The sequence below is a fragment of the Hyperolius riggenbachi genome, chromosome 1 (assembly GCF_040937935.1).
Source record: "Hyperolius riggenbachi isolate aHypRig1 chromosome 1, aHypRig1.pri, whole genome shotgun sequence".
Taxonomy (NCBI): Eukaryota; Metazoa; Chordata; class Amphibia; order Anura; family Hyperoliidae; genus Hyperolius; species Hyperolius riggenbachi.
The window spans coordinates 181,670,776-181,691,404 of record NC_090646.1 but is presented as its reverse complement, the minus strand read 5'-3'; the positions used below and the strand labels follow the sequence as shown (position 1 = coordinate 181,691,404).

The 20,629-nt window shown below is 43.8% G+C and overlaps 1 protein-coding gene across 2 annotated transcripts in view; it reads left to right on the top strand.

Annotated features, from left to right (window-relative positions):
• TMEM131L (transmembrane 131 like) overlaps positions 1 to 20,629 on the top strand; it is a 151,203-nt gene that overhangs the window by 11,890 nt on the left and 118,684 nt on the right. For both annotated transcript variants that reach the window (XM_068278905.1, XM_068278904.1), the window contains exon 3: positions 8,889 to 8,932. In XM_068278905.1, the coding sequence (XP_068135006.1) occupies positions 8,889 to 8,932 (44 nt within the window). The remainder of the gene's footprint in view (positions 1 to 8,888; positions 8,933 to 20,629) is intronic.

The following is a 20,629-nucleotide window of genomic DNA, read 5'->3' as shown; positions in this document are numbered from 1 at the left end:
TTTGATTAGTAAGCAGGCTCCTGCACGGGTTTAAACGTGCATTGTTGATTATAAAAGCTGGGAACTATATACACAGTGTTGACTTCAGGTCATTTTGTGTCTTTTGCCTGTGCTCAGACTGTATAAATAGGTTGTTGGCTGCTTGGAAAAAGTGAGAATGTCCACCTACAGTTAAATGAATTCTGAAATGACAGCTAATCTGATGTTTTAAGCTACAGTCACTGAACGCATGCTCAATTGTTGCCTGATGAAATCAAAACTCATTCCCTGGAGGGACAGTTTTGAGGCTCAGCACTGTGAGAATGCATGCGTCTGTTTCCTGGAGGAGGTATGATAGTGCGGTGCCCGACAAAGAGAGGTTTTAGGCAGGAGGGGTGAGAAATGAAATTATGCCTTTGGGAGTCGCTATCATTGAAAGACTTGGTGCTTTGGACCGTAAAACGAGAGTAAAACACCTGCTCACATAACGATTCTTGGGCGAGGTGGCCAGAAACGCCTGAATTTAATATTGCGTGTATGTATACAATACAATACAATAACATTTGCAAAGCGCTTTTCTCCCATAGGACTCAAAGCGCATAGCTGTGTCTCAGATTAATACAGGGTTGCAGGCTGGGTTGTGTATCTTCAATCTGGCCGTAAACTAGGTGATACTTTAATCCATTAGACATTAAATTACAGTGCTGAGGAGTCGGAGACATTTTTGGGTATCTGGAGTCAGTGATTTCATAAATGAAGAGTTGGATGATTTTTGTACCAAATTCCACGGCCCTGGTATTTTAGACTAAGGAGTCAGAGGTATTTGGAGTTAGTGGGTCTCATAAATTGAGGAGTCTGAGCCAGATGATTTTTGTGCTGACTCCACAGCCCTGTTACATTAGAAAAAAAAACAGAATGAAATGAAAATCAATCAAACTGGGGCCTCAATTGATCACTGTTGAAATATGGACTGGAACTGAATTAAATATCTGAGAGTTGATCAGGAAAGGCCATTTTTTTAAAGGGATACTGTAGGGGGGTCAGGGGAAAATGAGTTGAAATTACCCGGGGCTTCTAACGGTCCCCCGCAGACATCCTGTGTTGGCGCAGCCACTCACCGATGCTCCGGCCCCGCCTCCGGTTCACTTCTGGAATTTCAGACTTTAAAGTCTGAAAACCACTGCGCCTACGTTGCCGTGTCCTCGATCCCGCTGATGTCACCAAGAGCGCACAGCGCAGGCCCAGTATGGTCTGTGTCTGCGCAGTACACTCCTGGTGACATCAGCGGGAGTGAGGACATGGCAACGCAGGCGCAGTGGTTTTCTGACTTTAAAGTCAGAAATTCCAGAAGTGAACTGGAGGCGGGGCCGGAGCATCGGTGAGTGGCTGCGCCAACACAGGATGTCTGCGGGGGACCATTAGAAGCCCCGGGTAAGTTCAACTCCTTTTCCCCCGACCCCCTACAGTATCCCTTTAAATTGCTTGAGTGAGGGCTGGTGGAGGTTTGATGTCTGCATTGCTTTATACTATGCAAGCTACTAATGGAGGTGTTTCGGTCAGTTTGTTGAACACATTTCTGCTGAAATCAAATGGAGCATGACTATAAAATGATCACTACTCCCAAGTGGTTTCTTATCAGGGAGATAACAGTCTGTTTGCCGGATCATGTCAAAATGGAATAGTTTATGGTCGTCAAAGTCATCAACTTTTCCTTTTAGAGCAGACTTTTTTTTTTTATCGATGTACTTGTACCGGGAGTGCAGAATTATTAGGCAAATGAGTATTTTGACCACATCATCCTCTTTATGCATGTAATCTTACTCCAAGCTGTATACGCTCGAAAGCCTACTACCAATGAAGCATATTAGGTGATGTGCATCTCTGTAATGAGAAGGGGTGTGGTCTAATGACATCAAAACCCTATATCAGGTGTGCATAATTATTAGGCAACTTCCTTTGCTTTGGCAAAATCGGTCGAAAGAAGGACTTGACAGGCTCCTAAAAGTCAAAAATAGTGAGCTATCTTGCAGAGGGATGCAGCACTTTTAAAATTGCAAAGCTTCTGAAGCGTGATCTTCGAACAATCAAGCGTTTCATTCAAAATGGTCAACAGGGTCGCAAGAAGCATGTGGAAAAACCAAGGCACAAAATAACTGCCCATGAACTGAGAAAAGTCAAGCGTGCAGCTGCTAGGATGCCACTTGCCACCAGTTTGGCCATATTTCAGAGCTGCAATATCACTGGAGTGCCCAAAAGCACAAGGTGTGCAATACTCAGAGACATGGCCAAGGTAAGAAAAGCTGAAAGACGACCACCACTGAACAAGACACACAAGCTGAAACGTCAAGACTGGGCCAAGAAATATCTCAAGACTGATTTTTCTAAGGTTTTATGGACTGATGAAATGAGAGTGAGTCTTGATGGGCCAGATGGATGTGCCTGTGGCTGGATTGGTAAAGGGCAGAGAGCTCCAATCTGACTTGGACGCCAGCAAAGTAGAGGTGGAGTACTGGTTTGGGCTATTTTTATTAAAGATGAGCTTGTGGGGCCTTTTCGGGTTGAGGATGGAGACAAGCTCAACTCCCAGTCCTACTGCCAGTTTCTGGAAGACGCCTTCTTCAAGCAGTGGTACAGGAAGAAATCTGCATCCTTCAAGAAAAACATGATTTTCATGCAGGACAATGCTCCATCACACGCGTCCAAGTACTCCACAGTGTGGTTGGCAAGAAAGGGTATAAAAGAAGAAAAACTAATGACATGGCCTCCTTGTTCACCTGATCTGAACCCCATTGAGAACCTGTGGTCCATCATAAAATGTGAGATTTACAAGGAGGGAAAACAGTACACCTCTCTGAACAGTGTCTGGGAGGCTGTGGTTGCTGCTGCATGCAATGTTGATGGTGAACAGATCAAAACACTGACAGAATCCATGGATGGCAGGCTTTTGAGTGTCCTTGCAAAGAAAGGTGGCTATATTGGTCACTGATTTGTTTTTGTTTTGTTTTTGAATGTCGGAAATGTATATTTGTGAATGTTGAGATGTTATATTGGTTTCACTGGTAAAAATAATTGAAATGGGTATATATTTGTTTTTTGTTAAGTTGCCTAATAATTATGCACAGTAAGTCACCTGCACACACAGATATCCCCCTAAAATAGCTAAAACTAAAAACTACTTTCAAAAATATTCAGCTTTGATATTAATGAGTTTTTTGGGTTCATTGAGAACATGGTTGTTCAATAATAAAATTATTCCTCAAAAATACAACTTGCCTAATAATTCTGCACTCCCTATATTGTGTGCAGCCCCTTTCATGGAGCACTGTTATGCTGGATACACACGGTGCGTTCGTGCACTCGATTTCCCGCTCGATTCCCGTCGATTCGTTTATTTCCAACATGCCCGATTTGGATTTCGATGGATCGTTAGGTCGATTTGGCATACTTTGCATGCGAATCGACCTAACGATCCATCGAAATCCAAATCGGACATGTTGGAAATAAACGAATCGACGGTAATCGAGCGGGAAATCGAGTGCGCGAACGCACAGTGTGTATTCAGCATTAAAGAATGCTTTCCCTTTTTTCCATTGGCTGAGAAGGACGTCTGGTATGTCTAGGTGTTTTGTGCCTTGACAGTTAAGCAGCGCTGGGTAACTTCAGAGGCTTCCAAGCTAGGTCTTTCTTTTTTCTTTGTCACTGCTTGTAAGAGATGTTTGTCATGATTCCAGATCATAAGTACAAAGCACAGGAGCAGCTATGCTTGGCGTTCAGGAAAGCTCAGTTACACAGTAGTGCTTGTGCTTTTTTTTTTTTTTTTATACTTTTAACAGAAGCTTAGCATTTGTAGCCGATACGTTTTATGGCTGCTAATCCTAGACTTGTGTGTTTTTCTTGATCCTAATTAGCTGCCCTTGGTGCTAATACACATTTAATTGCTGTAAGCTGCAGTGATACTTTTCCTAGGACCTTGGAAGCTCGCTCTTAGCATCTAGGGAAAGTGTTATAATTCCTAGATAATTCCCTTGTGAAGAATGTAATGAGAGAATGTTTCTCCTAGGTGATTCCATTGTCTTATCTGCCGTTTCCTGAAAAGCGCATTCACCCAACCAGAAGGTATATTGTACAAGATGTCGAGGCATTCGCCTGCCTGCTTTTATCTCGCTGGTGGTATGTCGCCGTGATCACATCACAGTACCTGAGTGGTGATGGTGTGTGCACAGTAACTGGAACTAATGTCCCTGTCATTGCTGTCTTTGTGACTGTGAGCAAACTGTCACACAAAGGCAGAAGCATGCTGGCTGGACTGCCCTCTTTAGAGCAGTGGGGAGGGGCGGAGCAGATGCTGAATCCCTAATGTGCTCCCTAAATGCCAACACAAGGAGCGAGCCTTGCATTCTTTGTTATTCTGTACAGCTGCTAGGAGGGCGAACAAAGGGGTGTTAGCTCCACCTGCATTTACTTGTCAGACAGAAGTCTGGAGCGCTCTATAAAATCTTTATAATTGCAGAAGAATTGTATACGCTGGTAGTAAAATGCGCCGAATAGTATTGTTGCTTTTAAACGTGGCAGTGTGAGGATTAAGCTTGTTCCCAGAACGCAGGTTGTTCCTCATTTTGTTTGAATGCAATGTAGACCCCAATGGCTACTGTGTGTGTAGACGTTCTCCTGGAAAGCACGTCTGAGGCAGTTTTCAGTGGTGTAGAGCTTCATATTGGTGATAGCAGCCTGCCTTGCACACAAAAGAAAGATCCCGCACGTGGTTTTACTGTGTGTAGGAAACAATGATAGACGGCAGACAGCAATGTCTGTGTATTCCGTCATTGACATTACCTGCAGAGTCTACTCTTCACTTTGTAACACAAGACACCAGACTGGCAGGTGTTCCCACCAACATGGGGGGGGGGGGGGGGTTACTACCTGAGCTTTCTGCTGTCTTAATATTCATTTGTCGTTACTAGTGCCTTTGTTTTCGAGCAATCGTGCTCAGGTAACAGCAGTGTAGAGCAGACAGTGTATCACAAAGAGGGACAGGAACTGTGAATGAATGTGGCATTTCTTTTTCTTTTTAGGTGTGTCTGGAAAGAACATGAAGGAGTAGCCGTGTCACTATGATTACAAATAAACAGGCAGTCATGACAGTGCCCGGAATTTGGGTTTTTTATCCTGATGAGAGATGTAGACATTGAGAGTTAAGCATACACTGGTCGATTTCAGCGATCGATTCTATCAAATTCACCATTCAATCGATTTGCGGCCGATTTTGATGGATAGAAAATCTGGGTCGATCTGCTGCTGGCAGCAGATCAATGGCCGATAGAGTTGCATTTGATCTAATGATCCAATAATGCATTTAGATCCATTTCCGATAGATTTAATTCTGAAATCTATTGGAAATCTGTTCCTAGTGTGTAGCACACTTCAGATAGATTCCTATAAGATTGGACTTGACAGACATCTGCCAGAAATCTATCTGATTTTCTAATCTGCTGCAAATCTGTAAGTGTATGGCCACCTTTAGCTGTGATGTAATGTAAGATCCCTGAAGTAGATAAAGGCGTAGCCAGTAAATTATGAAATCCAAGGCTGCTTGCTTCTACTTTAAAGGGAAGTGGCTCAGTGAGTAGGAAATCCATATAATGTGTGTGTAATATTACTATGATTTATGCTTGCGGGAACTTGCCACTTTCCTCACTACAATAAACAAAGGTTTGTACCCAACAGATTATACTTACTGTGGTTCCCATTGTAATATGAACAGGCAGTGCCCAGATCTTTGCATTTGAACAATTGTTATTAATGAAAATGACTACTCAGTCACCTTCTGCTGAGATAAAGTTCAAATGATAAAGGTCCTGTAACTCCTTCCCTCAGTGTTTGAAGTGGCTGTAGAGTTGATCAGGAAACTCTCCTCCATTGTTGACATGCTTCTGAAAATTCTGCTTGCCTAACTGCATATTTCCTCTGCTTCTGAATATTTCAGAATTGCCGACCCAGAACAAGTACGCAGATCAGGTGTTCTCACTGCATTGGCTACATGCTTCTTGCAGGTCTCTGACTCAGAAAATGATCTGAAGCCAAAATATTAGTGCAACAGTTCAGCCACACAGATGGCATTTCTAAAAGGGAATAAAAATGGCAGCTTCCATGTTTCCCAAATACATGAAAAACAGTTTTGAGCAATCAGATGTTTTGCATTAATTTACTGAAGAGAGCATATCACTCCAATGAAAGCATGACATGTTGGGATCACTCCTCTTACCTCAAGTGCTTGCCACTACTTCCAATTCAGGTATCCAGAAAGCTGCTGGGGGAGCAGTAAAAGGCGCTTGAAATTTGCTCAGAAATTGTGTTCTATAAATAATTTTTTTCACAAAACTCACGCTAAGACATGTCTGTTTTTAAATGATCAACTATACTTTTGTTTTTCTTAGCAGGGCTGTGGAGTCTGAGTCAGAGCAATTTTTGGGTACCTGGCGTCGGAATTGGAGTCGGATGATTTTTGTACCCATAGCCCTGCTTTTTAGATATGTACTTTTTTTTTTTTTTTTTTAAAGATGTTTATCAAACGTGCAGTTAGCCTTCAGTTTTGCTACGCTTGCGTGGGCGGCTTCATGTCAAGTCTACACAGTGCACAGAAGCTGTGAATATATCTTACATGTCAGTATTCATGTTGGTATGTGGCAAGACAACATCTAGCTTGTCTTTACAATTACTTTTCAATGTAAAGCCACTTCCTGTTAGTGTGTGAATGCTGAGCACTTCTGTTTTCCTATATATGGTATGTGTCAATGTAAGGTTTTCTCTTCTTCACTGCAACAAGTGTATGGTATGAGAAAATGCGTTATCAGTATACTGTATATGCACTTTCCCATAGGCACATGTGTAATATTTACGTTTATTTACATGTAAAGATGCAGCAGAGCTAGCTGGCTTTATATGAAAAGGAGACTGTATTGTGACATATGGTGAAATCATTCCATTCCTTGTAGGTTCTCTATGAGGATCTTAGATGGTTTCCATGACAGAGATGGTTTGTTAAGATATGAGAGTAACATGATGCAACACTCCCCCTTTCTATAGACTGCTGCTAATCTCGCCTCCTAGAAAACTTTGTTTTCAATGTGGATTTAATAATGCGGGTGCATTTCGGTTCATGACATTGCTTTAGTGTACCGTTTATGAAAGCAGCATTGTGAAATATATGCTGGAACCTTCCGAATCCACGTTCTCTTCAGAAGACTGAGCCTGTGCAGATAGTTCATCATCCCGCTGGCAATGACTGCTATAGACTACACAGCTACAGTAAATACATGAGTTTTCTATACCGCCTTGAAAGAATCAATCTGCCATTTTTTTCAACCTCTCTGTTAAGGTTGATACACACATGATACAATTTTTCCGCCAGATAACTTATTCGATCTGCTTCTGATCAAGAAAGGGATCGATTTTCGAATCAGTACTGCACAAAATCTCAACCCTTATCTCGATCCAGAGCAGATTGAACCGATTGAGCTGGAAATTGATTGACCCCCTCGATCTGACAAGAAAACTGCATCATGGATACCAGCCTTTAGAGGAGTAACCATACACTAAAAGACAAGTTTTACTTTGATTACATTTTTCAGAAGATTTCTGCAGCACAAAAAATGGGTAGATATGGTAACTTCTGGTTGGTTTTTGTGTGTAGGTTGATCATTCCAGTGGCCATTTGCTTTCAGCCGTATAAAAGCATGTAGAGTAGCAAATTTTGATTGGAGCAATTTAAACACTATATTGTCATAAGTATTAGGATGTCCCTCTAAATCATTGAATTCAGTTGATCCAGCCACTTCCATGGCCACTTAGGTATTGGTCAACAGTTGTCCTAACTCCTCCCCTATCCCATCACCACTCACACAAAGTAGTCAGGGATCAGCTAGTCATTTTATGTGAGTACAGATCACCTGGCCCAGCCCACTTTCTGTAACTGGGGGTGGTGTCACAAGGAAGCTTCCCAAAAGATTTCAGCTTATTACGATCGGGAATCTGCCTGTGGTTTATGATGGCCAACAGATCACTGTTTGATCAGAGAAAGATCTGATTCTTGGTCAGTCAGCCACCAAAATCACTAGATGTCTGACCACCTTGAAATTACAAATATTGGCATACCTACCTGGATCAAGTGTCTCACATTGGATAATCTCATTAGGGGCTTTCATCTGGACACTATGGAGGAATGCCTGTTTGTGTAAGGGGCACATACACTGGTCTATTTCAGCCATTGATCGATCGGAAATCGATTATTTCAAATCGATCGATTTGTGGCCAATTTTGATCGATTTGATATATTTGACAGGATGGTAAATTTAGGTCGATCTGCTGCTGGCAGGAGATTGATGGCCCATAGAGTTGCATTGGATCTAATGGTCCAATAATGTATTTAGATCGATTTCCAATAGATTTCATTCTGAAAACTATACAAAATCTGTTCCTAGTTTGTGGCAGACATCAGATTCCTGTCAGATTCAACTTGACAGGCATCTGGCATCTGACAGAATTCTATCTGATGTTCAAATCTGCTGCAAATCTGTGTGTATGGCCACCTTTACTTTGTAGTGAGGGGGAATCTAGAAGGTGCAGTAAATCTGAGCCACCAGTCTGAAAATCATTTTTTTCCATCTAATTTCATTGAGCTGAAGTCTGATTTTCATGGTTCTATGGTTTACTGCACTGTGAGTCAACTTTGCTCGTCATGCTTTGTTGAGTAATGTAGAGTCTGTGATGGCATTATTGCATGTTACTATACTGAAGAGGGAGCTTTTTGATTCATTCAGATTATCCATTCCTAACCTAAACTACTGTTTTGTTTTTTTTTCCTTTTGATTGTTTGAAGCAACATCTTGACTTACTGCATTTTTATCTTCTAGACTGATTCCAGTCAGAACACAGGGGAACATTTGCAAGAGCCAAAGTAAGTGGATGTCTTGTCTGTTTTCTAAGGTTGTGTTTTCTAAAAATCCAACGTGTGCACAGGTATCTTAGGAGGCTGCTTAGAGATCATGGCATTCTTCATTGGAAAGATATATGTTCTAATGCAATAAAGGATCACTATGGTGAAAAACAATAGTTTGAAATACATGTGTACATACTGTATACTTATAAAGAAGTTCACATCTCCCAGATACATTGTAAATTACTTTTCTTCTATGTTGCTGTTATTTACAGGTAGTCAAACTCTGACAGGTTTTGGACTATCCAAATGGGGAATTCACAGTATCTCCTTTATTCCTTACAAAAGATTCATTGGAAAGGAAATCTATATATAAAGATGTCTGCCAGCTTCCCTATTCATATGTACACTATTCTAGCAGTTGGACTGACAAAATACGTTCAGTAAGTAGTACTTATGAAAATAAAGAAAACCCACAGAATCCCCATGAGGAGATGAAATAATCCAAAACCTATTAGATCTGTCAGGTATTTACTGCTTACTGTAAGTGATAGTAACATAGGAGAAAATTATTTTTAGTGCATATTTTAACCACTTCAGGACCACAGTCTTTTCGCCCCTTAAGGACCAGAGCCTTTTTCTCCATTCAGACCACTGCAGCTTTCACGGTTTATTGCTCGGTCATACAACCTACCACCTAAATGAATTTTACCTCCTTTTCTTGTCACTAATACAGCTTTCTTTTGCTGCTATTTGTTTGCTGCTGCGAGTTTTAGTTTTTATTATATTCATGAAAAAAGACATGAATTTTGGCAAAAAAATGACTTTTTTAACTTGCTGTGCTGACATTTTTCAAATAAAGTAAAATTTCCTATACATTTGAGCGCGAAAGTTATTCTGCTACATGTCTTTGATAAAAAAAAAACCATTCAGTGTATATTTATTGGATTGGGTAAAAGTTATAGCGTTTACAAACTATGGTGCCAAAAGTGAATTTTCCCATTTTCAAGCATCTCTGACTTTTCTGCGCACCTGTCAGGTTTCATGAGGGGCTAAAATTCCAGGATAGTACAAATACCCCCCAAATGACCCCATTTTGGAAAGAAGACATCCCAAAGTATTCAGTGAGAGGCATGGTGAGTTCATAGAAGATTTTATTTTTTGTCACAAGTTAGCGGAAAATGACACTTTCTGACAAAAAAAAGAAAAAAAAAAAGTTTCCATTTCTTCTAACTTGCGACAAAAAAAAATGAAATCTGCCACAGACTCACTATGCTCCTCTCTGAATACCTTGAAGGGTCTACTTTCCAAAATGGGGTCATTTGTGGGGTGTGTTCACTGTCCTGGCATTTTGGGGGGTGCCTAATTGTAAGCACCCCTGTAAAGCCTAAAGATGCTCATTGGACTTTTGGCCCCTTAGCGCAGTTAGGCTGTAAAAAAGTGCCACACATGTGGTATTGCCATACTCAGGAGAAGTAGTATAATGTGTTTTGGGGTGTATTTTTACACATACCCATGCTGGGTGGGAGAAATATCTCCGTAAATGACAATTGTTTAATTTTTTTTACACACAATTGTCTATTTATAGAGATATTTCTCCCACTCAGCATGGGTATGTGTAAAAATACACCCCAAAACACATTATACTACTTCTCCTGAGTACGGCGATACCACATGTGTGGCACTTTTTTGCACCCTAACTGCGCTAAGGGGCCCAAAGTTCAATGAGTACCTTTAGGATTTCACAGGTCATTTTGAGAAATTTCGTTTCAAGACTACTCCTCACGGTTTAGGGCCCCTAAAATGCCAGGACAGTATAGGAACCCCACAAATTACCCCATTTTAGAAAGAAGACACCCCAAGGTATTCCGTTAGGAGGATGGTGAGTTCATAGAAGATTTTTTTTTTTTGTCACAAGTTAGCGGAAATTGATTTTAATTGTTTTTTTTCACAAAGTGTCATTTTCCGCTAACTTGTGACAAAAAATAAAATCTTCTATGAACTCACCATACTCCTAACGGAATACCTTGGGGTGTCTTCTTTCTAAAATGGGGTCATTTGTGGGGTTCCTATACTGCCCTGGCATTTTAGGGGCCCTAAACCGTGAGGAGTAGTCTTGAAACCAAATGTCGCAAAATGACCTGTGAAATCCTAAAGGTACTCATTGGACTTTGGGCCTCTTAGCGCACTTAGGGTGCAAAAAAGTGCCACACATGTGGTACCGCCGTACTCAGGAGAAGTAGTATAATGTGTTTTGGGGTGTATTTTTACACATACCCATGCTGGGTGGGAGACATATCTCTGTAAATGACAATTGTTTGATTTTTTTTTACACACAATTGTCCATTTACAGAGAGATTTCTCCCACCCAGCATGGGTATGTGTAAAAATACACCCCAAAACACAATATACTACTTCTTCTGAGTACGGCGATACCACATGTGTGACACTTTTTTGCAACCTAGGTGCGCTAAGGGGCCTAACGTCCTATTCACAGGTCATTTTGAGGCATTTGGATTCTAGACTACTGCTCACGGTTTAGGGCCCCTAAAATGCCAGGGCAGTATAGGAACCCCACAAGTGACCCCATTTTAGAAAGAAGACACCCCAAGGTATTCTGTTAGGAGTATGGTGAGTTCATAGAAGATTTTTTTTTTTGTCACAAGTTAGCGGAAAATGACACTTTGTGAAAAAAAAAACAATACATATCAATTTCCGCTAACTTGTGACAAAAAATAAAATCTTCTATGAACTTATCATACACCTAACAGAATACCTTGGGTGTCTTCTTTCTAAAATGGGGTCACTTGTGGGGTTCCTATACTGCCCTGGCATTTTAGGGGCCCTAAACCGTGAGGAGTAGTCTTGAACCCAAATGTCTCAAAATGACCTGTGAAATCCTAAAGGTACTCATTGGACTTTGGGCCCCTTAGCACAGTTAGGCTGCAAAAAAGTGTCACACATGTGGTATCGCCGTACTCAGAAGTAGTAGTATAATGTGTTTTGTGGTGTATTTTTACATATAACCATGCTGGGTGGGAGAAATATCTCTGTAAATGACACATTTTTGATTTTTTTTACACACAATTGTCCATTTACAGAGAGATTTCTCCCACCCAGCATGGATATGTGTAAAAATACACCACAAAACACATTATACTACTTCTCCTGAGTATGGCGATACCACATGTGTGACACTTTTTTGCAGCCTAGGTGCGCTAAGGGGCCCAACGTCCTATTCACAGGTCATTTTGAGGCATTTGTTTTCTAGACTACTCCTCACGGTTTAGGGCCCCTAAAATGCCAGGGCAGTATAGGAACCCCACAAGTGACCCCATTTTAGAAAGAAGACACCCCAAGGTATTCCGTTAGGGGTATGGTGAGTTCATAGAAGATTTTATTTTTTGTCACAAGTTAGTGAAAAATGACACTTTGTGAAAAAAACAATAAAAATCCAATTTCCGCTAACTTTTGACAAAAAATAAAATCTTCTATGAACTCATCATACACCTAACAGAATACCTTGGGGTGTCTTCTTTCTAAAATGGGGTCACTTGTGGGGTTCCTATACTGCCCTGGCATTTTACGGGCCCAAAACTGTGAGTAGTCTGGAAACCAAATTTCTCAAAATGACTGTTCAGGGGTATAAGCATCTGCAAATTTTGATGACAGGTGGTCTATGAGGGGGCAAATTTTGTGGAACCTTTCATAAGCAGGGTGGCCTCTTAGATGACAGGATGTTTTGGGCCTGATCTGATGGATAGGAGTGCTAGGGGGGTGACAGGAGGTGATTGATGGGTGTCTCAGGGGGCGGTTAGAGGGGAAAATAGATGCAATCAATGCACTGGGGAGGTGATCGGAAGGGGGTCTGAGGGGGATCTGAGGGTTTGGCCGAGTGATCAGGAGCCCACACAGGGCAAATTAGGGCCTGATCTGATGGGTAGGTGTGCTAGGGGGTGACAGGAGGTGATTGATGGGTTTCTCAAGGTGTGATTAGAGGGGGGAAATAGATGCAAGCAATGCACTAGCGAGGTGATCAGGGCTGGGGTCTGAGGACGTTCTGAGGTGTGGGCGGGTGATTGGGTGCCCGCAAGGGGCAGATTAGGGTCTAATCTGATGGGTAACCGTGACAGGTGGTGATAGGGGGTGATTGATGGGTAATTAGTGGGTGTTTAGAGGAGAGAAGAGATGTAAACACTGCACTTGGGAGGTGATCTGATGTCGGATCTGCGGGCGATCTATTGGTGTGGGTGGGTGATCAGATTGCCCGCAAGGGGCAGGTTAGGGGCTGATTGATGGGTGGCAGTGACAGGGGGTGATTGATGGGTGGCAGTGACAGGGGGTGATTGATGGGTGGCAGTGACAGGGGGTGATTGATAGGTGATTGACAGGTGATCAGTGGGTTATTACAGGGAATAACAGATGTAAATATTGCACTGGCGAATTGATAAGGGGGGGTCTGAGGGCAATCTGAGCGTGTGGGCGGGTGATTGGGTGCCCGCAAGGGGCAGATTAGGGTCTAATCTGATGGGTAACAGTGACAGGTGGTGATAGGGGGTGATTGATGGGTAATTAGTGGGTGTTTAGAGGAGAGAAGAGATGTATACACTGCACTTGGGAGGTGATCTGATGTCGGATCTGCGGGCGATCTATTGGTGTGGGTGGGTGATCAGATTGCCCGCAAGGGGCAGGTTAGGGGCTGATTGATGGGTGGCAGTGACAGGGGGTGATTGATGGGTGGCAGTGACAGGGGGTGATTGATAGGTGATTGACAGGTGATCAGTGGGTTATTACAGGGAATAACAGATGTAAATATTGCACTGGCGAATTGATAAGGGGGGGTCTGAGGGCAATCTGAGCGTGTGGGCGGGTGATTGGGTGCCCGCAAGGGGTAGATTAGGGTCTAATCTGATGGGTAACAGTGACAGGTGGTGATAGGGGGTGATTGATGGGTGATTGATGGGTAATTAGTGGGTGTTTAGAGGAGAGAATAGATGTAAACAATGGATTTGGGAGGTGATCTGATGTCGGATCTGCGGGCGATCTATTGGTGTGGGTGGGTGATCAGATTGCCCGCAAGGGGCAGGTTAGGGGCTGATTGATGGGTGGCAGTGACAGGGGTGATTGATGGGTGGCAGTGACAGGGGGTGATTGATAGGTGATTGACAGGTGATCAGTGGGTTATTACAGGGAATAACAGATGTAAATATTGCACTGGCGAATTGATAAGGGGGGGTCTGAGGGCAATCTGAGCGTGTGGGCGGGTGATTGGGTGCCCGCAAGGGGTAGATTAGGGTCTAATCTGATGGGTAACAGTGACAGGTGGTGATAGGGGGTGATGGATGGGTGATTGATGGGTAATTAGTGGGTGTTTAGAGGAGAGAATAGATGTAAACAATGGATTTGGGAGGTGATCTGATGTCGGATCTGCGGGCGATCTATTGGTGTGGGGGGGTGATCAGATTGCCCGCAAGGGGCAGGTTAGGGGCTGATTGATGGGTGGCAGTGACAGGGGGTGATTGACGGGTGATTGACGGGTGATTGACAGGTGATTGACAGGTGATTGACAGGTGATCAGGGGGGATAGATGCATATAGTACACGGGGGGGGGGGGTCTGGGGGGGGGGGTCTGGGGAGAATCTGAGGGGTGGGGGGTGATCAGGAGGGGGCAGTGGGCAGGGGGGGGGGATAAAAAAAAATAGCGTTGACAGATAGTGACAGGGAGTGATTGATGGGTGATTAGGGGGGTGACTGGGTGCAAACAGTGGTCTGGGGGGTGGGCAGGGGGGGGGTCTGAGGGGTGCTGTGGGCGATCAGGGGGCAGGGGGGGGGGGAAATCAGTGTGCTTGGGTGCAGACTAGGGTGGCTGCAGCCTGCCCTGGTGGTCCCTCGGACACTGGGACCACCAGGGCAGGAGGCAGCCAGTATAATAGGCTTTGTATACATTACAAAGCCTATTATACATATGTGCAGCGGCGATCCGGGTGGTAGTAACCCGCCGGCGCTTCCGAACGGCCGGCGGGTTACTACGAGCGGTGGGCGGAGCCAGTCCCCGGCGGCTGATCGTGTCACGAATGACGCGATCGCCGCATAGCCACTCCCGCAGCCGCCCCCGCCGATGGGCGTATTGCGGTCGTTTGGGCCCGGACTTTGCCGCCGCCCATCGGCTGGGGGCGGTCCTCAAGTGGTTAATCTGGGGAAAATGTACTTCTTGTATACATGTTCGTGTTAAATTTTTACACTTTTTTACTATAGTAGTACTTTAAATTAATTGTAACAAAATGGGACATACAGTATATTCCTGCGTATAATGCTGGGAATACACGGTTCGTTTTTGCCTTCGTTTAAACCTTCGTTTCGATTGTGCCTTTTGTCCTTTTCGATCCCGAAATAATCAGTCATACGGTTAATATCACCACCCACGGTTTAGTTTTTTTTTCCGATTCTGATGGTTTCGTTTTTCCAATGATCGAAGGCTGCAAAGAAACGAAACGAAAATCCCTTTTTACAGGGACGGACTAGCATAAACGAATGTATAATCGATCTGAACAGCCATCAAGCCTACCAATGGCTCGATTAGATGGATAAAGAGAGATAATATCAAACATGTTCGATCACTAGTCGTTCGTTTTTGGGGTCTATTAATCGAAACTATAATGAGATTATGACTATTTTCACATACGTTTTCAACACTCGATTCGTTTACCGAACGAATCGAAGGTTTAAACGAAGGCAAAAACGAACCGTGTATTCCCAGCATAAGACTATTTTTTAACCCTTGAAAATCTTCTGAAAAGTTGGGGGTCGTCTTATACGCCAGGTGTCATTGATGCCGGGTGATACGACCTATCCTGTTACCGCCTCTCAGATCTCCCTGCTGAGGGAGCGCAATCTATTCTTCCATACCGCTCTGAACAGGTAGACTAGGAGAGCTGACCAGTCTACTTAAGGAGAGTTGACCAATGCAACAAGTCAATTGACTATATACTGTTATATACTGGGTAACACATACAGTACAGCACTAGTATCTGTTTATACACAGCAGCAGTACATGATTTTTTTTATTTTTATTTTAATTTGGTGTGCGTTAGAAGAGGGTTTGTCTTATACGGTGAGTATATCCCAAACTCTATATTTTAACTAGAAAAGTTGGGGGGTCGTCTTATACGCCCAGTCGTCTTATACACCAGAATATACGGTATGTCTGCTCTACAAGCCTGACAAGAGAATGCTGCCTAACAAAACTCACTGTCAAGGAGGGCATTAATTAGTGCTGCAGACACGCCCTAGATAACTGAGGGGGCTGGAGTATCTGTCCATCACACCAATTTGAAGTCTCGTACACATCCTAAATGGTTCGTGACTGATGGTCTGTGGCAGGAATCTAGCATGTCTGCAGCGTCACAATGTGTCGCCAAGAAATCTGAAGTACCGGAACGTCTTGGCTGAGCATATTATTCTCCTACAGCTTAAATCAGCTCCCTTATGCAGTGTGCTGTCCCTCTCATAGTAACATTATGCATCACTGACTTGTTGTCTAGCAACACATCTGTACAGCTTCACAAAGTGCACGCAGGGTTACTAGCATCTTTCTGCTTGTGCTCCGGCGGAAATAAGCTGAGCCCAATTGGCTCTGCTCTACTGTTCAGGTGGCTTGCACGGTAGAGCTTACCCAATCGGACTCAGCTCTCTCTGCCAAAGCCAGAGTGGAAAGCCGCTAGTCCACCTGTGTGCCCCGTCGACAGGCCCTTGTCTCTGGACTTTCGAGGCCCCACCACTGGAACTTACCCACTGCCAAGGTAAATACTTACTAGGGGCTTTTTTCACTGACAGCACCACTTTTAACTGTACACTCCAGAGAAGGGAACTTCATGTAAAAAGGGACATAAAGATCCATTGCTTAAAATAGCCATTGTACAGAATTCTGTAATAGGCCATGATTGATGCAAACACTTGCTTTTATGTGCTTTGGGTGTGCTGTTTAGTAGCAGAGCTAAAGATCTTTATAAGATTTTGGCCTTCTATTGGTTCACAGGGCTGCTTGTGAAATCAGCATTTGTGTGAGTATTCGGGAGCGTGTTAGTCCATGCAGGATGTCTTGTGATCAAGAATGAAAATTTAGTCTCCATAGGTTACAGTTGTAGGAAACTGCAGTGCTTAAAGAGACTCTGAAGCGGAAATTATTTTTACCTGCTAGTTTGCATAAGGAGTATGAGGAGAACTGAAACGCTGCATTCCAGCGGCAAAACGAGGGGTTTATACCCCCCAAATCCCGGAGCAAACATCCACGACTTTAAAAGTCGTGGCTTTTGCTGCCCGGAGAGGCAGAGCTTTTGTGCCTTTAATGAAGTCAATCTGTGCAGATCGCTGCCTCTCCCCGCCCCTCTCTGTGAGGGAAGACTGAGAGGGGCGGGGATGGACTTCAGTAGAGGCAGAGCTACAGTGCTAAGCTCTGCCTCTTTCAGGAAGCGTTCACCAGATTTCCCCCCGGGGGTTTATACCCCCCCCCCCCCCCGTTTTGCCACTGGAATGCAGCGTTTCACTTCTCATACTCATGCAAACTATTAGGTAAAAATAACAATTTTTCACTTCAGACTCTCTAAGTCTTGTACTCTTAGTAGCAGAGATCCCAGGGGCTCTGCTTGATTGAAACATTAAATGACATAAACTGATTACTTATGATTATTGTTTTGATTGAAGGCAATGAGTTTTAGCACATTCACTGGGCACAGACTATGATTATTGACTTATTTATATGTTAAAATAATGCATGAAGCTGCTCTGCTTTGGCTCTCACTAGGAGTTTAGTGCAGTTTGTGTGCCATTAAGTGAATCATCCCATAATTCTGGCACCCAGTCTGTTATGTAACAGCACTGTCTGTGTGTTTATATATAATGTGTTTCTGATTACTTTTACAGTATCGAATGCAGCTGTTTTTCACAAATATGAATAGTTTGTGTATCTGCACCTGTAGCCTGTGACTGTTTGCATGAATTGGGAATTATGACTCCTCTGAATTCCAGTAATAGTCTCAATTAACTGTCTTTACTGATTCTTTTTGGCGGCTGACAGCCTCATCAGAAACTCTAACATATATAATAAGTAGCATTAAAGAGAACACAAGGCGGTTCCATGGGGGGGCAGATGGGACACAGAGGCATCTTCTCTGCCTCATGACATGCCCCCACACCCACCGCACTCTGCCGCCTCCCTGCCGCGCTATAGTCCCGAGATTAGTGACAATGTTTGTCAATATCATGGAGGTAAACATAGGGGAGAGGGATTCCCCGTTTAAAACGCCCGCCAGGGGCGTTCCTGCAGGGTTTCCAGAGCTGCCATTGGACAGCTCTCTCTCCCTGGCCGCGCCCCCTGCCGCTCCCCTGCCTCCCTGCACACTGTGAATGAGAGACAGTCTCTCATTCCAGAGGTCACGAAAGTAAAAGGTGGGCCAGTGTGGCCCAAAGGAGCGGCGGGGAGCGCGTTTTTGTGGCTACCTGATTCGCTCAGCCCCCCGGATTAGGTAGCCTACGTTTGTTTTAATTTTATGAGCCCACCTCGGGCTCTCTTTTTAAAGGATACAATTTCAATATTCAGTTACAACAGATTGCTTGCCTTCAAGCACACTGAGCACCTGAGTGCTCTTGGCTTCAGTGCTCAGTCCCCTTTAATGCCCACTGACACTTTCCTAGAGTTTTTTTGTCTGCTCCCCACCCCTGCATAACATAAATAAGAGAATATTTCTGATAAAAACAAGCCTTCAGCAGCTCCCAGGTTACTTAACGTAGGCTCCGCAGAGCTCACGCATATTCTGTGTTGGAAAGTCCTGAGTCCACTCTAGTGCTGCAGAAATTCCCTTTCCCCATAGATGGCAGTCTTTATTTCTGTCATATTTTAGGTCAACAGATTCAGGGAGCCAGCTTAGAGCTGTGTAAATATTAACATAAACATCTGAAATAATCTTTTGTGATCACATTGGGTGACAAATATGTTCCCATTCAGCGTAGAGCGTTTAAGAAACAAACGGTTGGGGAGGGTGCAGCTGCATGCAATTCACCTGACATTTCAAAGAAAACTAAAATGATTTGCAACACATTGACCATCTCAGGCAATGATACTCATGTAAATTTACAGTCCACTACTCTGAAGTGCTTTATGCAGAAGCTATGCAGGCAGTGTTCATAGAGAAACAGGATCAGAGGGGACTTCTCATAGTCATGGCATCAAAATTTCAGAACAGAGTAAAAACTGTTTATCCCATAAATAAATACTACAGTATGGGCCATACTGTTCCATTACTTTAAATGCAGTTAACAGCGCATGAGCATAAAGCTGGCATAACATACTTCCACTTTCTGCATTTCCTTTCAGATTTAGCTTTTTGCTCCCGGCGAGGTGGCTTGAGGGCCTGAGCACACTGCTGTGTTGCCGATCATATTTGAGTTAGCAACCCGGCTCAATAGGTAATATGCTGTCCAACTTCATGGGCAGGAGGCATGTCTAGCACCGGATTTTTCAGCTGTAGGGGGCAGAGCATCAATGTCCTGGCTTCTGGGGCGGAGCCAAGTGCGAACAAGAGGTGGGCCTGCCAGAGTAGGAGGACTGACACAAAAATACTCTGGGCAAGCAAGTGTGGGCCGCCAGTTGGACAGCATGGTGCTGGGACACAAGACAGTGCATAGACAGCACTGACTGCTAGACACACTGATGAGCATTGTCACAGGACTTTTTTTTTTTTTTTTGTTTTGAAAATAGTTATCTTTTTCTTTGCCAAGATAAGGGGTAGAGTATAAGGCCCGGTTCACACTTGCGTTTTGATGAAATACTTACCAGTGGAACGGGCCCGGTCCGCTCTGAGAACATCACGTTCAGTTTTCATCCTGATCTTCTTCCGTTCTTCATGCGTCCAGGATCCGTTTTCGAAGAGGGGCCTGGAAGCTCTGGAAAAGCGCTGGAGTCTTTCTTGGGGAGAGCCTGCTGTGCGGACATCATCCTCCTTGTCCCGCGGGGCCCTGCGTCTGGATGGTCGGGTCCTTCCGTCCTCCGCTGTGTTCTGGGGTGGCTGTGGAGAGGCTGGGGGCTGTCCGGCGCTGGGTACATCCACATGGCCACCTGTACCACAGAGAACCCCACAGGAAGTGGGGTAGGACGTCCGGCTTTCATCCGGAAGTGTGTTGTGCACTTCCGTTTCCCCTCAGTTCCTATTGTGCTGGATTTCTTGTCCGGATCGGTCCGGCGGCGGTGGACGGAGGACCGGTCTGGAAAATTGGAGCAGGTCAGAAAATTTCGGGCCGCATCCGGATCCGGAGGAACGGACGAGTGTGCCCGGGTCCGTTGATTAACAATGGACCCTTAATCGTCCGTTCCGTTTGCGGACCTTACGGTCCGGCTGCGGTCTGCAAAACAACGCCAGTGTGAACTGGGCCTAATTACTAGATACTGTATCTGTGCTTGCTTTAGTAACCTCATCCAGTGTCCAGATATTTGTAGTGATTAATCTGTGCATGATATGTTTGTAATGGTGCCCATATACAGTACAAATGATTGAATAGAGTGAAACAATTTTTATGTTTTATTTTTTTCAACAAACTGATTATACAGTATTTTAGATACAAATCTAATCGGACATTCTGGAAAAACTTGGTGATTGCTTGTGAATTGTATAGTGTATGGTAGGTTGTATAAGAAAATACTATTAGATTAAAAAAAAAACTTTTTCT